General features: G+C 40.0%; 2 protein-coding genes across 3 annotated transcripts in view; one reads left to right on the top strand and one right to left on the bottom strand.

Moving 5' to 3' along the window:
• LOC132590675 (cytoplasmic FMR1-interacting protein 1) overlaps window positions 1-19,180 on the bottom strand; it is a 67,633-nt gene that overhangs the window by 1,974 nt on the left and 46,479 nt on the right. For both annotated transcript variants that reach the window (XM_060263645.1, XM_060263644.1), the window contains exons 24-29: window positions 12,562-12,705; window positions 9,307-9,397; window positions 6,045-6,175; window positions 3,277-3,349; window positions 1,937-2,031; window positions 1,078-1,316 (exon numbers count right to left, since the gene is read on the bottom strand). In XM_060263645.1, coding sequence (XP_060119628.1) covers window positions 1,078-1,316; window positions 1,937-2,031; window positions 3,277-3,349; window positions 6,045-6,175; window positions 9,307-9,397; window positions 12,562-12,705 — 773 coding nt within the window. The remainder of the gene's footprint in view (window positions 1-1,077; window positions 1,317-1,936; window positions 2,032-3,276; window positions 3,350-6,044; window positions 6,176-9,306; window positions 9,398-12,561; window positions 12,706-19,180) is intronic.
• On the top strand, window positions 14,885-18,602 carry LOC132590669 (fibronectin type III domain-containing protein 9-like). The gene is made up of 2 exons (XM_060263635.1): window positions 14,885-14,991; window positions 17,634-18,602. The coding sequence occupies exon 2, from the start codon at window positions 17,744-17,746 to the stop codon at window positions 18,410-18,412; it is 669 nt and encodes a 222-aa protein (XP_060119618.1). The 5' UTR covers window positions 14,885-14,991; window positions 17,634-17,743; the 3' UTR covers window positions 18,413-18,602.

The raw sequence follows: 19,180 nt of genomic DNA, 5'->3' as shown, positions 1-19,180 counted from the left end.
TGAGTTCTGTTGGGAATGCCACGGACGACACATATACATCCTATGCTGTGCCAGCTACACTGGCTTCTGTTTGAGTACTGAGACAGGTTCAAGGTTTTGGTGTTGACCTTTAGGCCATGAGTGGTCTGGGACCAACATATCTGAGGGACCATCTTCTCCACTATGTTCCTAGTATGACGCTGTGCTCTGTTGGTAACAACATGATGGTAATCCCCGGCCCCTAAGAAGCTCCACTATCCTCAACTAGGGCCAGGGCTTTCCAGTCCTGGCCCCTACCTGGTGGAACTCTCTGCCAGATGATGTCCAAGCCCTGTGCAGGGCCTGTAAGGGAGAGATCCACTAGGCTTTTGATAGAGACTCTTGATTGAGGAGTGGTATCTGGTGACTCTTCTCTTGTCCACCTCCTTCAGAAGTGTTTCCTTCCTCCCTCCCTCCAATATGCTCTGATATTCTGATGAGTATATAATTAGCCAACTGCCACCAGAGGTAGGAATTCTTATTGCTATTGTTTTATTGTACTAAATTATGTATCTTTTATGTTTTATCTGATGTACATCGCCCAGAGCCCAGCCTGAATGGATAAATTAAATTGAATAAATAATATTAAAAATAAGCAAAGTTTAAGCTGAGGCTGTTTGAAAAAGACTGGCAAACTCCCTCAAAATAGGTTTACAAAATTATTCATAATATTATTCACAGCGTGACACAGGTTAGGACTTCATTTTAATCACACAGCAAACTTCCTTGTGAGCTTTGCAGATGCCCTTCCCAGAAGCAACTGGTCCATTTCTCTCTGCTGTGGGATAAATCTGAATAGACAAGGGGTGGTATCCTACCTTGAGCTCGAGGAATGTCCTCAGACCATAGGAGCCCTTCTTTAAATTTTAGTGACTCTTCTGTTGAAAAGAAAGGCCACTATGTTCGGAGAAAGACTACTTTGGCAGAAGGAAGGCTTTAAACTTTGCTCAGCAGAGTGGTAAGATACAAGCCAACACTGTTACCTTGAAAATGTTCATATATTTACCAATTCTAAAGCAATGTTAGATTCAGAACCATTGCGTGTGCTTGGATACGTACTCCACAGTAAATTCATGTGTACCTACAGGAATACAGTACACAAACTGCATTGCACTCCACAGGCGGTGAAATTCTACACATTCATCCACATGCATCACGCCATTGCTGGGAAGAGGGCCACGCCAGATTGGGTCGTCGAGGAAGCTCCGAATCCTGGTTAAAATGACTTCAAACATGGATAACCCGCAGCAGAGACGCTCCTTGGTTAACAAATCTCCTTCTCTCGCTATGGCTATTTGCTATGGTTGGAACCAAAAGGGAACACCATTGTGAGACAAATAATAAATCAGCAGACAAACTGAAGTACATTGACAGAAATTTCCTGCTTCCCTCACTCTGCTTTTGTGTCTGTGTATTGAAACCAATTAGCCTCACCATACAAATAAATGGCAGTAGACCCTGAAAACCAGCAGCTTAGCAACCCTACTGAAAAAGCTATCTAAGCTTGCTCTCCTGTGCAGACAATGGAATCTGGAAAAGGGAGCATTTCCTTCTGGAAGCTAATATTTTAGCAAAGATCAGAACAGGAGTGGCTGCTTAGTTTGCAACCAGCTCTGGGTTTTCCCTTTTGTTCAGTGAATTATAAAAGAACAAATGGCTTTTGTTAAAGGTTATAAAGGACGTCAGCCGGTTCCCTGAAATTTGAACTGTGAGTCCCCTGAGTGAAAACCCTATCATCTGGAAACTGTGTTCCTAAATGTCATCCTAGCATTGCCTTCTAGCATTTAACCAATTAGCTATGGATGTCAGAAAGCTGCTGTGTTCAGCTCATTATATACCAGTAGGAGCTAGGATGTCAAGGGCTCTTATGAAATTATTGCAGAGTACACTTTTACTCTAAAACAAACAAAGGCGGTACCTGAGGTGTTCCTAGTCTTTCAATAAGTGGAACAAGGTGGAGTGGAGCGTACTTTGATTCCAGTCTCTTCATTTTAGCATCAAGTCTTTCACCCTCTGGAGGGAGACAAAACAATTCTTTCAAAAGGAAACTAGTTGCTTGTGTGTGTTTTTTTAAAAAATTAAATACACAGAATTTTTTCCTCTCCCCCCCTTTTAACTATTTGTTACTTGAAGGCAAGACACATGCAAGCACTTATTTCACTCCTGAAATAAAGCCTATTATGCTCAAGCATACTTTTGCTCCCACACACATTTAAATCAATTAAGATAATCCTTATCACACATAAAATGTCAAGAGTCAAGAGACAGGAATGTTAATGCATAAGCCAAATACCATTCCCCTCCTCCCAACAAAAATGTGTATAAGGAAAACTTGTGGAGGAAGAAACATTTTGGTTGATCACTGATTTGCAAAGAGACAATATTCTGTGACTAGTGGGCAGACTTAGTAGGCAGTGATCCCACTCCAGTTCCTTGCTCTCTATTAAGATTTCAGTAGCATGCATTTAAAGGGGGGGGGGGGCTCAGTGTGATGTAGTGGTTAGTGTCAGACATGGATCTGGGAGACCCAGGTTCAAATTCCTACTTTGACATGGAAAACTGCTGGATGACCTTAGGTAAGTATCTCACACTCAGCTTAATGTACCTTGCAGGGTTGTTATGTCGACAAAATGAGGGAAAGAAGAATAGTTTGCTTTTATACCCCACTTTACCGTAAGGAGTCTCAAAGCAGCTTACAAACTCCTTCCCTTCCTTTCCCCACAACAGACACCTTGTGAGGCAGGCTGGGTTGAGAGAATTCTGGGAGGTCACCCAGCTGGCTTTATGTAGAGGAGAAGGGAACCAAACATGCTTCTCCAAATTAGAGTCCAACTACTTTAGGTTACCAAGCAAAGGGTAGGTTATAAATGAAATAAATAGCTTTCATTTTTCATAGCAGATACAAGAAAAGGTAACAATCTGCTACTAGCAAGGAGTTTTCAACCAATGAAAGAAACAAAAAACCTTCAGGAGCAACACTAAGGGCTCATGTCACAGGGGTGCCAAGCACTTCCAGCATAATGCTTACAACAATAGGTTAACTAGTTGCAGTGGTTTCATTATGGAAACTTCACTTGCTGAGTCTTCAGGCTGCAAAGGCTACCAAACCAAAGGCAGCATACCAGCCACCTACTGTGTTGTTAGGTGTTCTATTTCTGCAGTGCTTGGAAAGCAACAGATCCAGGATATTCACTGGTGGATGCACTACCACACATGGCTGGCAACATTCATTAGAACAGTAAAACAATAAGCCAATACCTTTGACATGAACTCGTGGTAAAATGTTCTGGAACGGAGCCGCATGCAACAGATCACACACTTCCTCTAGTGACTGCAACAAAGGGGACAAGATGTACTGAAAACATACAGCAGCACATGAGAGCAGAAACACTGATAAGGTATTAAGCACCTGTTAGAGTGTTCCAGCCTCTCTTTTAAATGGCAGTTTGGGTCTCAGGAGGCTGTATTCGACTGACAGAGGGCTACAGCATTTGGTTACCCACCAAAACAGGCAGCTTATTCTACAGGCAGAATTATTAAAACCATGATCATATTTATTGAAATGCCTAATGCAATTGACTAACTGCTCCAGTGGCAGAAAGCGAGATGTGGCCCAAGCAGTGAGTCATGCATTTATTTTTACCAGCATTATCTCCATAATTCATTATCGCCTCAAGGACAGCTCCACAAAGGAAGCAAGTCAAAGACACAGGAAAATAATGTTGGACCCTCAGTAGTCTTCAGAAAAGGAAATTCAGACAGCAGCTTTTATGTTCCCAACTGCACAAAAAGTTCTGGCAAAAGAAACGCAGAGTGACTTTGGAAGGTTGCATCGGGCCTCAAGTTTGAGCCATGCAGTTTCCAATGCCCATGCTCAACCGAGGAACATTGGTTTGTACTTGGCGGCCATTTTCTTCACCTCTGAAAAACCATAGCTAGTGTCAACATGATTTGCCAAGATACTCAGTTCAAAAATACCTTTCACAACACATAAAGTGACTCAATATGCCTGATAATGATTTAGGACAAGGGTGGCCAAACTGTGGCTCAGGAGCCACATATGGCTTTTTCATACATATTCTGTGGCTCTTGAAGCCCCCACTGCCAGGCTTGGAGAAGGCATCTGTCTCTTTAAATCACTTCTCCAAGCCAAGCCAGCTGGCAGCACTTAAAGGAACATGCATTTAAAGTTGGTTTCTTATTACTTCCCCCATCTATTTCCTTCCTTCTTGCAGTTCTCAAACATCTGATGTTTATGTCTTGTTGCTCTTCTATTAAGCAATTTTGGCCACCCCCGATTTAGGAGATAACTGGCATGTTTTCTAAGAATACAAACTCTGATTTCATCAAGGAAGTCATGGTTGACACATCATTTTTGAAACACTGATATATTAAATTCTGAATTTAAAAGATGCCGGTTGACTCCAATAATGTGTCTTCAATTCAACTTCAGAGATGTGGGGAGGAACAAATTTTTGCAACAGTGAAACTGAGGGGCCTTAATCACATCCATGGAAGCCAGTTCAATAGGTGGGCAATAACAGCAATCTTTGGGCATACTAAAACTTAGTGTATCAGCAGTTTTTAGCACCCTTCCTTTCCCCTTAAATTTAAATGAAGTGAGAGAAGTACATGCCTAAGTCAAAATAAATATGCTAAACAAAATCACATTCTATTTAGGGCATGGGTGTCAAACTCATTTGCTATGAGGGACGGATCTGACATAAATGAGACCTTGTTGAGCCGGGCCATGTGTCTATCTATTTAAGATTAGACAGCAGAAACATAAACTTTATAAGGGACAAAGACAAAGACAAACACAATTAAATATGTTTTTTTAAAAACTTAAAACATGCTTAAAACATTAGCATGAATTGGTCTTAAAGGTGCTTTCTTTGTATTTCTCCCATGGGATCCAGGGAACTGGGCAAAAGAAACTCTCGCTCTTTCCTTCCTTCCCCAGAGGACTGGGGGGGGGGGGGGACCTCAGCCAATAGAAGGAAGAGAGGCTTGGCTCAGTAGCTCTGCTGTGAGATTGAGAGCCTGGAAAAACAAGCTCTGCCTCCCCCACCCCTTCCTCCACAAAGGAGGAGCCTCAGTCAATGGAGAAAACAGAGGTTCTGCTCTGTAGCTCCTGTGCAATTGAGCAAGCCTTGCAAAGCAAACAGTTATGAAGAAGGAAGCAAGAGAAAGGGAGAAGAAAGCAAATCACAGTCAGTTGCTTGGGGGCCTGATAGGAGCCCTCTGAGGAACTGATTCAGCCCCTGGACTGCATGTTTGACACCCCTAATTTAGGGCATCAGAAAATTTCCAAATTCAACTTTTTCCAGAGAACCCACCTCACTACCCATTCCACAGTACTGTTTTCACACTCCTGCTACCCCCAACACATGAAATTACTGTAATGGGACATTATCAAAGGATCCTTAATAACTTTAAAGGTAAAGGTAGTCCCCTGTGCAAGCACTAGTCATTTCCAACTCTGGGGTGACGTCTCAACACGGCATTTTCATGGCAGACTTTTTAATGGGGTGGTTTGCCATTGCCTTTCCCAGTCATCTACACTTTCCCCCAGCAACCTCGGAAGGAGGGAAGGCTGAGTCAACCTTGAGCTGGCTACATGAACCCAGTTTCCACTGGAATCAAACTCAGGTCATGAGCAGAGAGCTCAAACTGCAGCTTTACCACTCTGTGCCACAGGGCTTTGTTTCTTAAGAACTTTACTGATTCCTTATTAAAAAGCAAAAAGGTCCTTTCCTTCAGCAAACACCAGAGGGCACTGAAAACATGCAATTTTCTTCATCAAAGAAATAAATAAAAAGCTCTTTCATTTTGAGTCTGAATTCCTGTAATGACAAACTGCTAAAATATCATCTACTCCGCTCTTATTCTTCAAAAAGTTCTTTTCTAGGAAACTATTAAAAGCAATTGTAGTAGAGCTCAGACCTAACCTCTATACTTGACTTTGGACCACCTCAAAATGGTCAAGATCTGCAAGGAACACTTTAATCCAACTCATCACCTACCAGACTCTGCTCAATGAGGAGGCAGAACAGAATAGCATTTCCCACTTCCCGCAGATTTTGGAAGCACACAGTCTTCAGTTCTGCGTACTCAACAATATCCTTCAGCTGATGATGAAAGAATTCCAGAATCCCTGAGAAATGCAGAAAATGAGGGATTGTGGAAAGCAGAATAAAAACCAAACCTATGCATTTCCGTGCATGCAGAAGCAATGTAAATATAGAGAGATGGATCTGAACAACCCAACCCAAATCATATCACCTACAGTAAGCAGATATGCATTAACTTTAGATAAGCTATACCACAATCCTGGGGAAGGGGAGAATGAAAGCACTCAGGGAACCAACTGACCTTGGTGTTGGTGTATGTGTGAGATATGCCAGTATAAGGACTAGTTATGATGGCACAGGCTGCCAGTGTTGTTCCATCGCTCTCAGGTGCTGCCTGCTGCAATGAAAGAGGCTTAGATCCTTGCGCCAGCATGGTTGTGGGGGTTTGAGGAGTGTGGCCAGAGGTAGTTGCTCCCTGAGTGCTATCAGCCTGGGAATACACCCTGCCAGAAGCAGAAAGTTCCACCAACAAAAAAACATGTTGTGGCTCATAGGTGCCAACTAAACTAAAAACTCAAGCCATCCTATTGCTACTGCAGCCTCACCAATTAGGGTCAGAGGAGCTCAGGATGCAAATTACAGGCTTGGCCAATCACCTCCCTCCCTGGGGTGGCCAAGGCCCCTCTCCAGCACCCAATCATGTCCTTCACCCTACAAAAACTTCAGCCAGGAGATCATACAACTTAATAGTTGGGGCATGTGCTGCAGGATTCTGGCTCAGAGCTCCCTGCCATGCAGACTTAGAATAAGCAGCAAAGCACTTTGGTGGTAAGAAAAGCACAGAGAGGGCACTTAGCACTACAAAGTGAACACTTCATGCTAACACCCAAGGAGAAGAGTGAAAGTTCATACTCTGCAGCTGGCCTCTCACATTTCAAAACCCTAACAGAATACTCCACCTTTGGAAGCTCAACCCAAAGGGACAACTGCACATTGATTAGATAAACAAGGGTAAGGATCCCAAACTTGCTTCCTCACTCTTCTCATTTGAGGCTAGGTGGCGCCACAGCACCTCCTGCACTCCAGCTCAGCACTGAGTTTGTGCAGGAGCCCTGACATGCCATAGGAAAAGATCCCAAGGAAGTCTCCCAGGAGATATTAGGGAATGCTCTATCATTTGCCTGTTTTCCACCCTTGGCAGATGACAGGGCATGTCTGTGATGGAAGGAGGGGGGTTGGCAGCTGCCCACTGCATGTAGAGAACCAGAGCTGTGTGCAGAAATTTTGAAGACTATGCGTTGATCCATGTGAGAGTGTTGTTATTCTGTGACTCCTATTGTGATTTTGCGAGAGATCGAGCAGATGAAGACTATCGAAACCATCGAGAAGTTCCGGAAAGGACAAGTTTTCTATCTCTCTTTGGTGTTCATATTCCCCTGTGGATGCTTCTGCTCTACATGCTTTATTCCAGAATACTGGTCAAAGTTATGCAGTGACTGGTTGCAATGGCACAGGCGCGGCACATGATTGCTGTATTATTCTGTGTTCAAGACAGTGCAGTGGATTCAACCAGCTTTTCTGATGCTGAAAATACTTTATTTACTCAAATGCAAGACTAGGTTTCTCCCAAGAATGCCCTTAAAAGAGAGGAGGGGGTTCTATATTTGCATACAAGTTACAGTTATGTCCAATAATGATTTGTGTATAGTATTTTTTTGGTGGGGGGCATCTTACATTCAGGATTGTCTTCCTTTTGAGGAAGTATAGTAAGTGGAAGGAAGGGTGGGAGGGTTCTCTTAACCACTCAAGAAGGCCTTGTGTTGTGGATTATGGGACATGAACAGTGCTTCCTCTAAGCTGTGGAGTCTTGTGAGCAATAATTCTACTTTGTGAGCTACTGGCATTAAATCAGTTTGTTCTGGAGCCATTTTTCCTGAGCTAAGACAAAAATGTGTGAGCCAGAAGCTAAAAAACTGAGCTAGCTCACACTAAATCAGTTTAAAGGGAACACTGGACATGAATGGACTAAACTCATGTAGGATATGAGTAGTATTGAGAATGAGAATCTGGCAGGCTTTGAGTCAATCCACAGCTATGTGGGGATTTTTCAACCTAACTGAAATCATATTAATAACCACCTTAGCATTAGATGTAGGTGGGCTAGTTTCCTGTCTTAAAATGCACTTATTGAGCTGGTGGATGAGTTCCACTAAAACAGTCCTTATGCTAAAGTTAAAATCTAGGGAAATTAACATAAAGATGAAAACATATCATAGAAAGTAGCTGAATCACATAAGCTAGACTATAATCATCAGGACCTTAAAGCTGAGACTTTATTTAGATCATCCTGAATGACAAATAGAATTATAGAAAAATATGTTTAGCATCTCTGGATTCTGCAACAGATTTAAATGGGTTAAGAGAAAGCTGGGATAGAAAGGGCAAAAGGTCAATAAGTAGTTACAGCGTGGATACTTGCCTCTACACAAAAATGGTGATGCTATTTCTTTCTTGCATCGAACTTTTCTTTATAAAAAGTTACCTTCCATTTAATTGATTCTCCCCCACCATTACTTTTACAAAAAGAAATACAACTTTGCCTAAAAAATGCCACCTCCTGTTTTCTGAGTGGGCTGACAGGTGCACACCTCACATTTTTAACAAAGGCTAATGAGGCAGTTCATCAGCTCAACAAGAGAACCATGGGAACTAATGTTTTAGTGCATCTTTGACCTAAGTTCAGCCTTGGTAATAAAAGTCGAGAACTTGGTATGATGGAAAAAGCAACCCAATTTAAGTTAAAATGAGGTCTGATGAGGTTGAGTAATACTGGGAGGAAAGGGGAGAAGAATAACAGATACTCAAAAGCAAGGAACAAGCACTGTGGTTCATTTGTGTTAACAAAAATTGCGGAGGTTGTGCTCAGGGTAAAGAACAAGTCTTTAAGTCACAGTCAAACAACAAGCACTCATCAGAAATTATTCTTCTTAAGTGGCATTGGAAGGCAAGTCCCCTGCAGGGGTCATTTGCTAAAAAGCTAAGCAACCAACTTGTGAAATGTGAAAACTAAAAGTCCCAATGTACAACAACAGCAATGTGAAAACAAAATTATTTACACTGGTATTTGCATAATTAAGCTGTTTATAAAGTAGTAAATTAAAGCGTAGAACAAAATTGTTTCTTAATGCTGTAACATCATCTAAAGGAAACTTACCTGGGGAACCATACTCATGTCTGGGCAACCTACAGATTTTTGGCATCACTTCCATTAAGGTCTTCACGTACTGCAGAATTGTGCCTTGTAGCTAGGAAAAGAGATTTTTGCAAGATGATTAGTGCTATTACTAGAGGTAACAGAAGTCCAGCTGTGATTTACAAGTCACGCCATCTTAGAGCTCCTTCATGTGCATTTATTACTGCTCAGGCAAAGTGTTCATATACACAACAAATCTATCATGATAGCCAGATTTTCACATGAAAATACACATGGTTTATTTCTTGGTTGCAGGCACATCTGTGTGGCAAAACTGTTTTGTGAAGTAGCCCTTACTGCTACCAAAAGAAACCTGAAAGATGTGCAAACTAGCTGATTAAAGCTGCAATGCTGTGAATATTTACCATTAACTAGATGCACTGAATACAATTACTTCTGAGACTTCTGAGTAAGTTTGCATAGAACAGGCAGCACATTATTAATCTTTTTGAACTATTTGTATCTAGTTCAATCTACTTTTAAATTTTATTTAAGATTTATTAACCTACAACACCATCAAAGAGATAGAAAAGGAACAAAAGCATACCAAATAAGTACATTGTCAAAGCATTTACCCATCACATACTGGCCAATTGAACATAAAAAGAAGAATATCAACACTGAATGACCTTAATTCTACTTCTAACTATTCTGTGGCCTCTGTACAACTTCTGACCATTATGACTGCAATCTGTATATATCACTGTTCCTTTTTTTTGGGGGGGGGAGGGGGGAGATAAACCATTTCACTGATGGTTTCACTGAACCTGGATGTCTTTTACTTTCAACAGCCAATCATGAATCCTAGGAGTATTTTTTGCTTCCATTTCCTGGCAAAGATCAGTTTGGAAGCTGGTCTTGCAATTATATGTAAGACTACCATTTGAAGTTCTCTTGGGATGCTGAGTACATAATTCAGTAGTACTGTCTCTGGCTTTCAGGGAACCTGGCTGAAACAATCCCCACCACTTGCTTCCAACAACTGGAGGCATGCTTGCACTTCTAGCAGACATGAAAGATACCTTATCTACTGCACAAAACCAGCACTTACAATTTACAGTATTATAGACCTTTGAAACTTTAAAGGAGGATGCTGCCTTTTCATCAAGTTTTCTCTGAAGGAAAGGCAAACTAAGAAGATAGTTCTGTATGTAAAAGTCAGGAATTCCCAGGCCACCATTTAACTTTTAATCATAGGCACTGCTCTATCAGATCCTAGACCTCTTTTTACAACAAACAGAAGTGTTTAATGCTACCAGTCTTTTATTGGGGATTTCAGCTAGAAGTGCAACCTGGGAAGAACCATCATTTTCATCATGTTTATTTATCCTAGAAAGGATAGGTTTAGGCTTTCCCAGAGAATGTGTTCTTAGTTCAGCTATTAGATAATAACTGATTTTACACAGTCATTCAATGTTTGTAGTTAACCAAATACCTAAATTCTTGGTGTGATTTGTTCTCTTCATATCCTAGATCCAATTATTCTCTTTACATTTACTCAAATCTGTGTTGAAACAGATGACCTCAGTTTTACTTGCATTTAATTTATACTCTGAGATCCTACCTTATTACATAATTAGGGTCTAATTCTTTACTAGATTGCTATCTTTTCAACAGATATCAAAGAATGCCATAGGCATACAGGCCGATTTTGTAGTAAGAGTAATGCACTTTAACTCCCTGAATTTTTGCCTCCCCTTTCAGCAAAACTGCTAATGATTCCAAAAATATAATGAAGACTAGCATCTCTTGTGACATCTATTTGCAGAGACAGACACCCTCTTATGCTGACTTTCACAAAAGATTGTGAATAAATCAGATTTGCCCATCTTTTAAAACTGACTCTAAAACTGAAAGCCACAAGAAAGTCTACCAAAAATCTATGTTCTGCTCTATCATATGATATATGATACAAACAAGAAAGCTGATTTGACGTCTTCCTTATTAACCACCTCATTCAAGTTAACAAGCTTTCCTATATTTGGAGTAATCGGCTGACTAGGTGTGAAGCCAGTGTGGTCATAATTATACCCTGCAAATAGTTTGCAAGTACAAATGACAAGATTTTATAATCTAAAGTCAATAGGCTAATGGGACAGTACAAGCTCACTAAGGTAGGATCTTTCAAGGTTTGAAACCTCCCTTTGCCATAGAAACTCGCTGGGTGATCTTCAGCCAGTTACACAACCTCAACCTGCTTCATAGGATGGCTGTGTAGATTATAATAATAATTATCTTATGTCATTGTGTAGTATAGCCAGGAGATCCTAAGACTGTCTGGCAGTCTTAAGTTCCAGTTCTTGTGAACAAGACTTATTTTGGGGGGCTGAGAGAGCTCTGAAAGAGCTGTGACTGACTCAAGGTTACCTAGCTGGCTTCATGCTGAGGAGTGGGGAATTGAACCTAGTCCTCCAAATTAGAACCCGCAGCTTTTAACCACTACACCAGCTCTCTTGCTGTGGAAATAAAATGGAGGAACAAAGAACTATGTCAGCTGCTTTAGGTGGGTCATAAATGAAATAAATAAAGGAATACTCTTGAGATATTCACTTTATGAAAAAAATTAAGGTGCCCCCCCCCCAGTGTTTAGTTTTAATGCAAGGCTTAGGAGATGAGATAATCCAGTAATCAGTCGGGGGGAAAGTAGCCCAGGACATGAGACAGAAGGCAGTCCTACTATATATTTTCTAAAAGCAGAAGATGCTTCTGCCAGAATGAAAGGGGGTAGTGGTATTTTGCTCATTCCCCCTCCTCCTGCAGATCTTCACTACCTTTGAGCCATGATTCCAAGGGGCACAGCAGGCAGGAAAGTTTGCTTCCATGGCAACTGCTCCAGTCATACTACGTTTTCCTGCTGTGCAAATAAATGCTGTGCGGTTGGTCTTAAGTGGATCATGCAAGCCAAGAAGTTTTACTTAGTGGTATCTTATGTTTCTTCATATTAGAGTCACATGTATTTCTAAGTCCCTCATCTGACTCCTGTTCTTGTATTAAAACAATAATTTATTTCATTCAAGCAGCACACATATTTATTTTAAAAATTGAAAATAATGCTTGCAAGAATCAGGAACCTGCCATGCCTTAAGATTCATAGCTGTTCCCACAAAATAATTTGCTACGCAGAAAGTTGTACTTCAGGCATCTGTACAGTTAGATAAGTAGAACATATTCCCTCTGATTATAATAATTTCAGAAATAAAGTATGAGTCACCATACCAGACTCTTGACAACTTTCAGTAGTTCTTCCATTACTACAGCAATGCCCTGATATCCTAGGAGTCTGCAGATTACTTTGAAATGAGGTGGACCCACAAAGTTTCTGTAATTGCTATAAATGCTGGAATATGCCAGATTCAAAGCCTAAAGGGAAACAAAAACAAATCCAACATATCTCATTAGCAAGTATTTGTTCGAACAATACAAGGTTCATAATGTTCTTTCAAAGGCTGCGAAGTTGCTTTTTTAATTCTTTAATGTTTTCATGAAAAATGTACTTTGAAGTGTTTAACTAGCATAACAAGCAGAATTACAAGTGCAAAACTGATGTTAGTATCAAAGAATTCAGGTTTTTCACAGCTGGTAACATCATTAGGGTTTGTAGAATCTTTCGGGATCAAGTGCCGTGTTCTACTGGAGAAAGTTTTCCTTCCAGACGTTTCGTTCTCAGCTGCGGAGAACATCCTCAGTGGCGTTGCAGCCGGAGCAAGCGCTCAGACCTTCTTGGCTGCCGCAGCTGAGAACAAAACGTCTGGAAGGAAAACTTTCTCCAGTAGAACACGGCACTTGATCCCGAAAGATTCTACAAACCCTAACGATGTTAGTATGCTTTTAAAATATCATGGTACAACCCCCCACCCCCCACTTGCAAAAAAACAGAATACTGACAAAGTCAGGTTTAACAATACGCCTGAGGTATAACTGGCAATTTACTGATATATCAAGCTTGTAGCAAGTAACTAATCAGGAAGGCATTTTGTCATTTGAAAAGTAGACAAGGAATCTCTATATAACTATCACAGTGTAGATTCAAGGTGGTGGCTGGCTATTAATTAGTAGGGATAGATTATTTATTACATTTCTGCTAATACATATCCACAGCACACAGATACTAAATTTGTTCAACTGACATACTGGTATAGGTAGTCTTATTGCAAGTTGCTTCTCTCAGCCTCAGTTCACCTTCTGTAAAATGGGAATGAGCATCATACCTAATAGGAATGTGAAAAGGAATGCAGCAAAGGGAACTATCATCCCCCCCCCCACACTGTACTTGTAATCAAGTTTCAATAAATTCAACGGAGCTTTCTTTCTGGCAAGCATGCCACAGCAACAGCTGTAGAGAAATGTCCTGCAGTTCTGTTGCTAACCAGTAGAAAGCAACTCCGGAACAAGGTGAGAAACCTACACCCTCCAAAATTGCCCCGCAGCTGTGTATCTCTGTGTTATATCATATAGTTATTTCATGAGAAACTGACATTCTACCTTTTTACTCTCTCGTGAACTAGAAACTACCTCAGCAGATGTCTAGTAGATTACCAGAATCCATCTACAAGAGTATTCTGAATGAAATTAATAAATTTTGATACTAGATAATGGTTGATTGAAATATAAAGTTGCCAATTAATGCTTACTGTATTCTCCTTGGTACTGTGGTGAAAACACAAACACAGCACACAAAGGGATAATGGAGGAGGACTGGCAAAGACAGCTGTCGCTAATGTTTTGGATATATACTTGGTAAGCTAACAACCTCTTTTCTTCTTTTGCAATTTCTAAAATTGCTGTTGAAGTAGAGGAAAATACTACAACAATGGTATTTTAAATGTGGCTCCTACTGATCAATATTGAAAATTTCCCAACATTTTTCAGATACCTTCAAAAAACAATTCAGAAAATATAACTGGCAGACATGTAAATATCTGAATTTTAGCTGAATTTTTCCTTGCTATATTCTGTAAAGCTCTATAAACAGGGGAGCAGGGCAGAAGGAGCAAGCAATATGTCCTGTAAAGAAAACACTACATAAATTAAAAAATTATCAGCCAGCCCAGCACTATTTTAGAAAGCACAGCTAATTTAGCATATGATAATTTTAGTACATTTCACAAGCCTCATGAAACTATCCGTGTACAGGTAAGTTAAGTGCTATAACACAGAGGTTTGTAACAAAGACACATGTAGATAGAAAATTATCAGCAACTGTCTGATAGAGGCAACCTCAAGGTAATCAAGGCAGAAAAGCTTTCTAAAAGCTATGCTTCTCCCTCCCCAACCCAAGGAGTTCAATAATGATGTCACTGAGCAAAGCAAGCCCAGACACACAAAAGCAGAATCTAACTAGCACACTAGAACAGTGCATTCTCAACCAGGAAGCAAGCAAGAGAAAGTGAAGGCTGGCTTTACCTATTCTCAGAAAACCTAGGCAACAGAGCACTTAAGACAAGATGTTCTCATGTAGATAACAAAGAGGCCTCATCACTGCAGAGGAGAACCTACAAGAGTCAAACAATGAGAACTTGGTCCAAATGACCTACAGGAGGAAAAATCAGCAACTACAAATCATGCAGAAAACTACTGAAAACCTGGCTGCTGTTTTTACCCAAATATCACATGAAAACCTCAGAATTTCAACATCAGAAACTGACAGTAAGTATGAACTTTTAAAAATTGATATTGTATATGGTATTTCCCTTCAATATTTCAGCACATTTTATCATATACTCAATATGTGTAAATGAGAGGAGGGTGGGAGAGATGCCCAAGAATGTTCGTTATCTGACGGAAGGGAAAATGGATTTTAAGGGTAGGGTGGAAAGAAGCAGCTCACTTCTAAACCTTAAATCAACACATTTCTTTATCTTGCCTAGTTAGGTTGCGTTAAATAAAAAGTAGGATGCATTTAACCAATTTAAATCAAAGGATAACTTAAATAGTAGTCACTCTTAGAGCAATCAGCAAAGTAACAGTAACTGAAAGCAAAAAACACAATATAAAGTAATTTCTGTGTATGATGTACCCTTTCTGTAAAAATGCTTGTTGCTTCATCCAATGTGTCCAATAAAATGGTTAATCTCTGCTGATTGAGTTTTACCTTTGGCTTATAAAAACAGAAACAAAGGTTGCCTCAAATTGGCGGGGGAGGACTCACTACCTTCTTAAATACTGAGCATTAAATATAGGCATATTCTTTCATAAAATGCTAACTGTGTAAAATATTAATAGTCCTCTTAAAGACCAAAATATGCAAACTCTAATGAAGTGAAATAGGTTCTTAGAGGATTTACATCCTTATTTTTTTGGCTATCCTAATATAATCTTGAACTTCCAGTAGAACGTGGCAAAATCTCCCGCTTGCATCCACAATAATATTAGTGTAATACTTCAACACTATTACAATGACCTAATCAGTAATGCTTTCTAAATTCATTAGCAACATCTTTCTTTCAACATACCTTTCCGGTTTTTAAAAGGGTACCAGAAGAGTAAATCTAAAGTCAATGTAATATTTTACTATGTTTCACATAAAAATGTATCTTGCACTTAAAAAAATCAATTTAATGATTTTAAATCAAAGATTATTTTCAAGTAGTTATGACTGATTTGGTAGTGTGAAATATTTTACCTTTACTGAAAGGTTACAGTTTATATACAATACTTGGACACATTTATTTGGAAGCAGATTTCACTGAGATCACAGGGATTAACAACACAAAGTAATGTTTGATTCTATATTAAACTACTACAGCACTTTTTCTCATATGCATGGAAATATGCAGATAATATCATGCTTGCAAAAAAAAAAAATGGAGCAAATCAGCCAGGAAAATTATCTGTCAACTAGCCCTCAGAAGTTTATATTTCTTCCCAGAACAGCAAAAAAAAGTTCCTCTAAAAACTGGATACCCTTTTCTCTGAAGGCTAAATACTTTATAATTGGGACACAACCCACATTTTTCAAAATCAGAGGGTAATCAGTGACTTCCAAGGAGGCGCAAACCACAAAGTAATATTTTAACAAGTTCCATAGTATTTAATGGATCCACTGGACAGAAGTATATTTGTCTGCAGAGTTGAACTGTTTACTCTCCCCTGCCCGTTGGCTCCTCAGAGCAGGTCTTCTAAAGAAGCCAACTTCCCAACTGTCAAAATCAACAACAGCCCGTACACATGCCTCCTCTGTTGTGGCCCCACCTTAGGGAATGGCTTCCCTGAGGAAGTCAGGAAGGCTCCCATTCTCGTGGCTTTCCACAAACAACACAAAACTAAATTATTCAAGAAGGCTTTTCTACATAGGCGACAGAGTGACACTGCACTAAATGATTCACGAAGTTACTTGGGAAAATTATTAGGGACATTGGAGTGATTCCTCACCAGCATTTGCTCCGCCCCCGCTCTTCTCCCTGTGCTGGCTTGAGCGATGGATTCCCCACTAGTTGCTCTGCGGGCACTTCTTACATCGCGGTTACTTTCTATTACCATTGCAGCAACAGGATGCTGGTTTTTTGGCGTTCCAGTTGCTACAACGGAAATCAGAAGTAGCCCCGAAGCAAGAGGCGCTGTGGAGCAACTGATGGAGAATCAATGCTTGTGCCGATGCAAGGAGAAGTGTGGGGGTGGAGCAAATGTCGGTAAGGAATCACTCCTACTGTGTATAGTCTGCTGAAACTAGGATCCTACTATGGAATTTTGCATCATTTAATATGTCATGTTAATAATTATGCTTTGCTTCACTTGTTTTTAGACTGGTTGGTTCTACAACCCTAGTCCTACTGCATTGTTTACTGAATGTCCCATCCATCAATAGCATTGACTCACTCTGTGTAATCCCCCTTATGTCCCAGTAAGAAAGGAGGTTTATAAGTAGAATAAATAAAAATAAATTGCTGCAACCACCCCCATTCTCAATACTGGTCCTGGGGATGCATGCTAATTACTTTACATAGATGGTGCTAATATATAGACCACTGTGGTATTAAGACTTGTCAGTTGGCACAGGATGCTACTTTATCTTACAAGAGATGTTTAAGGCTGATGCAAAAATAAATACATTAGATTCAGCAGTATTTTGTTCCTGTTTAAAACTCTCATTTTACCAGAACAATTTCACTTTCCTTGGCTTGGACAAGAAGGGACAAGAATGTAAAAGGCTTGCACATACAATGGTCCCTTCTTTGGAATTCCAGTTGCTATAAAATTAAAATGATTTTATACTACAGCATGCAAAAACTCTTCTTAGAAATACAAGTTCCTATTTTCAGTTGGCATTAGTTTGTTTTCTTAAATTCTAGAGCTTATGACTCCCTGAGATCTGCTTCTTGAAACTTCTTGGTCTCCTGAATCTTAAGACTCATCACTGTTCTCTGAAGATAACTACTGAGAGAATAAAGAGAAACCTACAATGGGAGTAACAGTACAAAATGTGACAGGAAACACAGCCCTGGTAATCTGGCCCAAAATGGCAAGCTGCGCTGACAGCTTCTACAGCATTATGTACAACCCCAACTGGGATAAAACGCTGTCAGGGTACACCAGAAAACATTTTCAAAAAGAGGAGAGAGTACCAGGTAGCCGCTCTTCATTCGTCATCGAGAACCTGATTCCATTAACAACTTATATTCTGTGTGTAACTTGCCAGTCAGCAAACCCATCCAGTGACCAATGCCGAATTTTTAACACCCCCAAGCAAGATCCAGCATCCACAAGCAACAAGAAGAAAGACCTAGCAGTGGGCATATGGCTAACCAGTTCTGTTCTGCTTCTCATCATTGCTGGTATCCTTATTTATGGTTGCTTGCATATATGGTGGCGCAAAAGAAGAGAGGCTTTAGAGGCACAAAGCATGCCTCTGGGAGAAAAGGAAGAGGCATGGACAAAAAATGAATTGTACAGTTCAGCAGGACTTAATAAGGAAGCCCAGCCTGGTCAGCAAATGGAAATTAGAAATGCAGATGGTGTCCAAATGGCCACCATAATTGCCAATCCTCTAGCAGCTAAGGAGCCCTCTGTGTTGACTTCCAAATGTGAGGATTTTGTGCCTTTGTCTATATGTCAATCTGCTCCAAAATAGCTGACCTTCCTGGGGCAAACCACTGTACATGTTTTACTATACGCAAACAATATGTATATTTAAGCCTACCTAACAGCTGTTTACAGAAGCACTTCTGTGTCCAATTGCTTTCTTAAATCCTCACAAAGAGCTAATGCATCACATCTACATATTATGTAACTGGAAGACTGAGTAGTCTCCTAGGTCCAAATAGACATAATTTAGAGATATCCAAACTCCAAAAACCTCTATACTTTGGTTTTGTCTTGTGAAAGGCTGTGATTCAAAAACAGAAATGCAAAATTCCCCCAACAGCATAGGATTTGTATTCTTTGTATCTCAACTAGCATTAACATAAACTGAAAACTATTACAAAAACCTATGCTGGAGATTTTATATTACACACATACATAAACTTCATATTAAATGGCATACATATGAGGTCACAGGAACCAAATTTTATTATAGCTCAAACAGATAAGTAGGTAATGGGATTGGCAGAGGGGGAATGACAAAGAGAATGATTATTCAATTTATGATATTTTTCATTGTCCATTATATCTGGTTCTACTTCTTAACACCAATGTTATTAACGGTAACTTTTAAGGCACAGCTGGTTCAAGAATTGTAAGCCAGATTTTGAAGTTGTATTTCGTTAAATGGCTGTGTTGTACTATGCATAATTCAAGTTAATATGCCCTTGTGCAGGAAAACTGTTCAACTGCTGTTGTCATTTCTAGCTGTTTCTCTTGAAGTGCATTTATGTTAATGTATAGTTTCAAACTGCTA

This window comes from Heteronotia binoei, unplaced genomic scaffold (assembly GCF_032191835.1).
Source record: "Heteronotia binoei isolate CCM8104 ecotype False Entrance Well unplaced genomic scaffold, APGP_CSIRO_Hbin_v1 ptg000532l, whole genome shotgun sequence".
In the NCBI taxonomy this organism is placed as follows: Eukaryota; Metazoa; Chordata; class Lepidosauria; order Squamata; family Gekkonidae; genus Heteronotia; species Heteronotia binoei.
The sequence above is the reverse complement of the archived record's forward strand: the minus strand, read 5'-3'. Positions and strand labels throughout refer to the sequence as shown.

Bases quoted from the DNA above. Each gene is read 5' to 3' on its own strand.
- LOC132590669 (XM_060263635.1), top strand. From the start codon at position 17,744: ATGGGAGTAACAGTACAAAATGTGACAGGAAACACAGCCCTGGTAATC.